Consider the following 8,058-nt stretch of genomic DNA (forward strand, 5'->3'; position numbering starts at 1 on the left):
CTAAGATAAATAAGCTAAATTTCTTTTTAGGAAACTAGAAAAGAAGAGCAAACTAAGTCCAAAGTAAGCAGAAGAAAAGTAATAAAAATGAGAGCAGAATCAATGAAATTGAAACAGGACATCAATAGAAAAAAAATCAATGAAACCAAAAGCTGGTTGTCTGAAAAGATTGTTAAAATTGATAAGAAAAAAAGAGAGAGAATACAAATTACTAATATCAGAAATGAAAGAGGTGACATTACTATACGTACGATGGATAGTAAAAGGATAATAAAGGAATATTGTGAATAACTGTGCCCAAAATTTCATAGCTGTATGAAATGGATCAATTCCTTGAAAGAAACAATTTGCCAAAATCCACACAAGAAGAAGTAGTAATCTGAATAGGCCTATATCTTTAAACAAGTTGAATCAATCATTAATCACCTTCCAAGACAGAAAGCACTTAGTGAGGATGGGTTCACTGGTAAATTCCACCAACCATTTAAGTAATAAATTGTCCCAGTTCTCTACAAGCACGTTCAGAGAATTGAAACAAAGAGAATACTGCCTGACTCAACCTATGAGGGAAACATTACCCTAATACAAAAACCAGGCAAAGACATTACAAGAAAACTGTAGATCAATGTTTCTCACAAATCTAGATGCAAAAATCCTCAACAAAATATTAGCCAATCAAGTCCAACAATTCATAGGAAGAATTATATACCTCCCAGGTGTGCAAGACTGGTTCATCATTCAAAAATCAATTAATGTAATCCACCACATCAACAGGAAAATCCCAGGATTATATCAATAGATGTGGAAAAAGCATCTGACAGAAACTTAACTCCCATTCATGATAGACACTCTCAGTAAACTAAGAATAGAAGGGAACTTCCTTTTTGGATAAAGAATATCTACAAAAAACCTACAGTTAACATCATTCTTAATGGTGAGAAACTTGAAGCTCTCCCACTAAGATCAAGTACAAGGCAAGATGTACCCTCTCACCATTCCTTTTCTTTTTTTTTTTTTTTCACACTACGATAATTAATTTTATTTGTTCAAGGACTCATTTTGCAAGCATTAAATCAAGCTTGGGCTTTGATTCTGGGAGCCCAGATTCACATAGTTAGGAAGATAAAAGCAAACTGTGCCCCACGTACATGGATGAAAACTAAAGGCTCATGGCTAATCACACTGTAGTTTTAAGTTTCTACAGTCTAGCAGCTAGAAGTCACAGGTCCTTTAGGTCCTTCTGGATGTCCCACAGGGTGTCTGCACTTTTCTTGAGTTGGGCCACCTCTTCATCCTTCACCTTCTGGTTGATAAGACTGGTTAACCCCCGAGCATTCAGGATGCATGGAAGGCTCAGGAAGACTTCATTCTCAATGCCATACATCCCCTTCACCATTGTTGACACTGGGTGAATCCTGGATAGATTTTTCAACATGGATTCAATAAGATCAGCCACACTTAATCCAATAGCCCAGTTGGTGTATCCTTTCAGCTTGATGACTTCATAAGCACTTTCGACCACCATCTTATGCACTTCCTTCCAATTTTCACTGTCATTGTCCGTTCCCATTTCTGGATTCAGTTCCTGGAGAGAAACGCCTGCCACATTCACCCCACTCCATACAGCCACACTTGAGTCGCCATGTTCCCCCAACATCCATCCGTGGCAGCTGCTGGGATGAATGCCAAGTTTTTCAGCCATAAGATAGCAAAATCTAGCAGAATCCAGATTACACCCACTCCCAATCACATGGTGCTTGGGTAATCCACTTAGTTTCCAGGTAACATATGTGAGAATATCCACTAGGTTAGAAACCACAATTATGACACAGTCAGGACTGCACTTGATGATCTGAGGAATGATGAACTTGAAGACATTAACATTCCTCTGCACCAGATTCAGACGACTCTCTCCCTCTTGCTGACGAACTCCTGCAGTTACCACCACGATCTTGGAATTGGCCGTCACAGAGTACTCTTTGTCTGCCACAATTTTCCGTGTCTGAAGGAATAAGCTCCCATGCTGCAGGTCCATCATTTCTCCTTTGAGTTTATCTTCCAAAACATCCACAAGAGCAAGTTCATTAGTCAGAGACTTTCCCAGAATGCTGATGGCACACGCCATACCAACTTGTCCAACACCCACTACAGTGGTCTTATTGTTTGGGACCGTTGCCTCTCCTTCTGCAACTGGTGCGATCAGTTTTCCCTTAAGAGTTGCCATTGTGCCCAGGGGAGGGAAAGTTCTGGAGACCACAGTAAGGGTCGCACGAAGATGACAAAGTCAGGAGCGTGCTCACCATTCCTTTTCATCATCATACTGGAAGCTCTATCCAAAACAGTAACACAAGAAGAGGAAGTAAAGGTATACAGTTAAAATTGTCATTACTCACAGACAACATGATCATCTGTTTAGAAAATCTGAAAGAATGAACAACAACAAAAAACCTCCTGGAAGTAATGTGATTATGGCAAGGTTGCAGGATACAAGGTTAATATGCAAAACTCAATCACTTTGCTACAACACCAGCAATGAACAAGTGGCATATGAAATTTGAAAAAAAAAATTCACATTAGCACCCCCATAAACAAAATACTTGGGTAAAAATCTAACAAATCATATACAAGGTCTATATGAAGACAATTACAAAACTCTTTATTCAAAGAACTCTTTAGTTCTTTGAATAAAATCAAAGAACTAAATAAATGGATTCCATATTCACAGATAGGAAGACTTGATATTGTCAAGGTGTCAGTTCTTCCCAACTTGATCTGTAGAGTCAATGCAATTCCAATCAAAATCTCAGCAAGCTACTTTGTGGATATTGGAAAACTGACTTTAAATTTTAAATGGAGAGGCAGAAGACCCAAAATAGCCAACACAACATTGAAGGAGAAGAACAAAGTTGGTGGCCTGACAGTACTCAACCTCAGGACTTAATCTAAAGGTACAATAATCAAGACAATGTGGAGTTAGTAAAAGAATAGCAAATATTCAGTGTTGTGTTCAGTGGAATAGAATAGAGAGGCCAGAAATAAACTAAACATAGTCAATTGATCCTAGATAAAGGAGCAAAGAAAACAATCACCAAAGATAGTCATTCAAAAATGGTGCTGGTGGACTTCCCTGGTGGCGCATTGGTTAAGAATATGCCTGCCAATGTAGGGGACATGGGTTCGAGCCCTGGTCTGGGAAGATCCCATATACCGTAGACCAAATGAGCCTGTACGCCACAACTACTGAGCCTGTGCTCCAGAGCCCACAAGTCGCAACTACTGAAGCCCGTGCACCTAGAGCCTGTGCTCTGCAACAAGAGAGGCCCCCTTAATGAGAAGCCCCTGCTCTTCAATGAAGAGTAGCACTTGCTTGCCACAACTAGAGAAACCACGCACACAGCAACAAAGACCCAATGCAGCCTAAAAATAAATAAATAATTTATTTTTAAAAAATGGTGCTGGAATAACTGGACATATACATGCAAACAAACAAAAAGAATCTAGATATAGATCTTACACTGTTCACAAAAATTAAATCAAAAGAGACCACTGACCTGAGTGTAAAATGCAAAAGTATAAAACACCTAGAAGTAACATAGGAGGAAACCTAGATTACCTTGAGTATGGCAATGACTTTTTAGATACAACAACAAAGGCACAATCCATAAAAGAAAGAAGTGATAAGCTGGACTTCATTGAAATTAAAAACTTCTGCTTATAGAAAAGCAATGTCAAGAGAACGAGAAGACAAAACACAAACTGGGAGAAAAATTTGCAAAAGATACATGTGATAAAACATTGTTATTCAAAATACGCAAAGAGCTATTACAGCTCAATAAGAAAACAGTCTCATTTAAGAATCGGCCAAAAAAAAAAAAAACCTGAGCCAATGACCATAATAGACACCTTACCAAAGAAGATACAAAGATGGCAATAAGCATATGAAAAGATGTTCTCATTATATGTCATCATGGAAATGCATATTAAAACAGATACTACTACCCACCTATTGGAATGGCCAACATCCAGAACACTAAGAGCACCAAATGCTGGAGAGGATGTGAAACAACCAGCAGTCTCATTTATTGCTGGTGGGAATGCAAAATGGTACACCTACTTTGGAAGACGGTTGGCTGTATTTTACACAACTAAGAATACTCTTACCAGACAATCCAGCAGTTGTGTTCCTTCGTATTTACCTACAGGAGTTAAAAACATGTCTACACGAAAATCTGCACATGGATGTTTATAGCAATTTTATTCATAATTGCTAAAATGTGAAGCAACCCAGATGTCCATCAGTAGGTGCATGGATAAACAGTGTATGTCCAGACAATGGGATATTATTCAGTGTCAAAAAGAAATGAACTAGCAAGCCTTGTAAACACATGGAGGAACCTTAAATGCATATAACCATGTGAAAGAAGCCAATCTGAAAAGGCTATATACCCTATGATTCCAAGCATATGACGTTCTGGAAAAGGCAAAACTATGGAGAGAGTAAAAAGATGTGTTGCCAGGGGTTGTGAGGGGAGGAGTGAGTAGGCAGAACATAGAGGACTTTTACGGCAGTGAAAACACTCTGTCTGTTACTATAATAATGGACACATATTATTATACATTTGTCCAAACCCACAGAATGTAGGGTTCCAGGAGTGGATCATAATATAAACCATGGACTGTGGGTGATTCCACGGTGTCAGGGTAGGTGCATCAGCTGTAACAAATGCACCACTCTGCAGGGACACTGATAACGGGGCACGCTCTGCATGTATGAGGGCAGGGGGTACATGGGAAATCTCTGTATGTTCCCCTCAATCTTGCTGTGAACTTAAAACTACTCTACGAAAATAAAGTCTTAATAATATGTGAAAGAGTGTTATCTAAATATCTACTTATAAATCAACAAGAAAAGACCCAGACACTTGTTTTTCTGTGCTCTTCACTCTTTCTTCTTCTGGATGAAGATCCCACAGCAACACTCGCAGCCACGTAATGAACATGGTACAAACTGTGTCAGCCTGACTCCCTGGATGGTTGCATGGAGCAGACCGTGCTGCCTCCCAACGCCCCCAGCACACTGCTCAGTTAGAACCACACTGGGCAGCTTATAGGCAAAAGTAACCTATTGTGTGGAGCCACTGAAATTGGGGGTTTACTTGTTATAACATCTATTTACCACACTAAATGTATATTCTTACACCAACAACCAGAGGCGGAGTCCTGACTCACTTGAGAGGACAGAAGCTAAGCTTTGTATTGTTATATCAAAGTTGAGATTAAAGTTATAACAGGATTGATTGTGAAAATACTGCAATGAGAGGGTTCTAGTAATATAACATGCTACAGCATTAAAGAACATAAAGTAAAATCTAAGAATATGGCGAGGAAAATGTCAAAGGACCCACTGTTTAGTAGGAAAGAAAAGACAAAAGCAGAGCTGGAAGCCATTAACAGGAAAGGAAAAAAGAATGTTTTTATTGAGAATGGATTAAATAAAATGTTGCACTTGTTTACTGTAACAAAGTGGCAGAGCAGAACAGTATAGCAGCCAGAAGAACATCAGTAAGTTGTAGGAATAGCCAGAAGAAGAAAGAAAATGTAGAGGTAAATTGGAAATAACCCTTTTCTACTCTTGGAGCTGTTTGAGAGGATCTTTACAGGTGTCTGAGAGCCTGGTGCACAGCTCTATTGAGAGCCTGGAAAATTAGCTGAGACCTGGAGCTAGATACCCTCAAGGGGCATTTCCTCCTACTTTTGTCAGGAGAGCTGGGTCAGCAGATATGAACTGACATACAAGAGTACATCAATGCCAGGCCCTGAGCTCCAGAGACTCCCACTTTTAACAAAGTCACTTCTATCAGGACCTACTGTTGTATTGTGGTAGCACAGGTGTTCCTATCTGGCTGTCCTAGTAAATACACAGAGCATTTGGGAGCATCCTCGTCCCTAGATACTGGCCTGGGGAGTATACCACGCCAGCCTAAGTGCATCCCTCCATGGGACAGTGAGAATGTGGGGGTCAGTTGTGTTCTGACCCTTCTCTGCTTATGAATTCTCCCAGCTAAATCTCTTTCATAAAGGTCCCATAAGGCCCCGTGGTGCTGTGCCTGTGCACCTTGGGGTTATGTTTGGGTTACACGTTAAAGGGCTTCTCCAGCACTGTTCTGACTCCAGCTACACTGTAGATTAATCCCAATCCTGATGTAACAAAGGGACAGTGAGCAGCATTTCCAGTCGAAGCATGGAAAGTGGGTGGCATCAGTTTTATATTTGTGAGCAGGAACATAACTGCAAGACAGCAGGTTTCCCTGCTACCAGCAGGAAATGTGATCAGTTTTTAGGGAGTAGGGCTTTTCTTCATCTGGAGAGGACCAGACTCAAAGGAGTCTAGAAGCACAGGAATGGTTGCAGCTGGAGGAAGCAGCCTTACCCTGTTGCAGAAAAAAACTGATCCCACGAGAAACCAAGCACAACACTCAGAGAGTTGGAGAACTCAGGTTTATTGAGCCGACGGACCCAGACGAGCTAACGCTCCAAAATTCTGGGGCCCCGTTTCAGGGGAGTCTTCTCCTTATATAGGTTAAAACATACAGCTATAATTGGTACAAATTGATTGGCTACAAATTACTATAGGTCACGGGCAGTTACAGAGCGCGGGAGTTGCCAGGGGTTACACACATAGTAGGGGGTCCTACAGGAACTTGTAGGAGCGAGACATTCCATTCCTATCAGGACTAAGGTCACAATTTGCATTCTCACATTGGTTGCAGGTTGAAGTTAATGGTCACTTAACAAGTCTATGTGCAAAGGGTCTCAAACAAAGGCTTGGGGTGGGTGCCTGAGAGTGAGACAGTCTTCCCTTATCTGATCACTCTTAGTAATTCATTTTACTGTTTAACTGAGAGTGGCGAGCAGGCCTTTGCAAGATAGAGGAGAGGAAGTTTCAATTTCCTCATCAACCGAAGTAGGGAAGGTGTCAGTAATACACAGAGTCCCCATCTGTTCCCTCCTCTCACTCTCCCATCCTCCCTGCACTCTTGTCCAGCAGTGATGGCAGCAGCGTGGAGCTCACAGCCTCAAGGGAGCTACTGAGGTCCAGCATCACAGAAAAGTCTGCCTTCTTGTGAGAGGACTCTCAGTTGCAAGTTAACATAACTCGAATCAATCTAGCTTTCGTAAAAGATTTAACATGTTGATATACCTGAGAAGGCCAGGGGTGAGGCCAGTTGGAGACATGATTGGATCCAGGGACTCAAACTTGTCATCAATTTCTCTTCTCCTGTCACTGTTCCTGGTGAAGACAGAGGATATGATCTCTAACCCCCTCACATTACCCACCTTAACAACTTAAGAGAAAGATAAAGATCTTTCTGACATCAACCATACATAAAGTACTGGAGAAGAAAGATTACCCTGGACCAATCCCTGTTGTGATGTGGAGGTGGTACAGTGTGGTAACCTGACTGGTCAGGCCTGGGTCATGTGATGTCCTCATCCCTCGGTGCATTATACTTCCTAAGCTATTTAAGGTCGTGTTTATTTTTAAACCATGTAACTGTTAAACAAAAAGACTTTTGCAAATTCTCAGAACCATAAGGAAATGAGTGAGAACACTAACTATTAGAACTGCTAGGTTTCCTTTTATTTCCTCTTCTTTATATTTCTGCCTAGCCTCTTGCCTCTTCCAATCCCCAAGTTTCCTAGAAGACTGGGCTGCCTTTCTGGGATCATAATTTTGTCCTGATTCCTGAGGGGTGAATACAAAACCCCTTTGACCTTAGCTCTCTATGTACCACTGATCTCTGCATTCCTGGCTACAGCCCTGTGAGATGCCACACATTCAGGTGGTTGCCAGAGTCCCCCTTGAGCTGAGCACACTTCTAAGATGTGATTCCCATCTCCTGATGTTCATGCACTTGTGTAATCCCCACTGTGGAGCATAAGCTGGACCTAGTGGCTCATTGGTAATAAAGAGAATACAGTGAAGTGATAGAATTGTATGATCACCAGGGCACAGGATATGAGGGACCTGAGGTCAACTATGCAAAAATCAGCTGC

General features: G+C 41.2%; 1 protein-coding gene across 1 annotated transcript; it reads right to left on the reverse strand.

Moving 5' to 3' along the window:
* Positions 1 to 1,162: 1,162 nt before the first annotated feature.
* On the reverse strand, positions 1,163 to 2,224 carry LOC130832033 (L-lactate dehydrogenase B chain-like). Its single transcript, XM_057700574.1, has one exon. It carries the CDS (start codon positions 2,222 to 2,224, stop codon positions 1,220 to 1,222), a length of 1,005 nt encoding a protein of 334 aa, XP_057556557.1. The 3' UTR covers positions 1,163 to 1,219.
* Between the last annotated feature and the right edge of the window lie 5,834 nt (positions 2,225 to 8,058).

The sequence above is a fragment of the Hippopotamus amphibius genome, chromosome 11 (assembly GCF_030028045.1).
Source record: "Hippopotamus amphibius kiboko isolate mHipAmp2 chromosome 11, mHipAmp2.hap2, whole genome shotgun sequence".
Taxonomy (NCBI): domain Eukaryota; kingdom Metazoa; phylum Chordata; class Mammalia; order Artiodactyla; family Hippopotamidae; genus Hippopotamus; species Hippopotamus amphibius.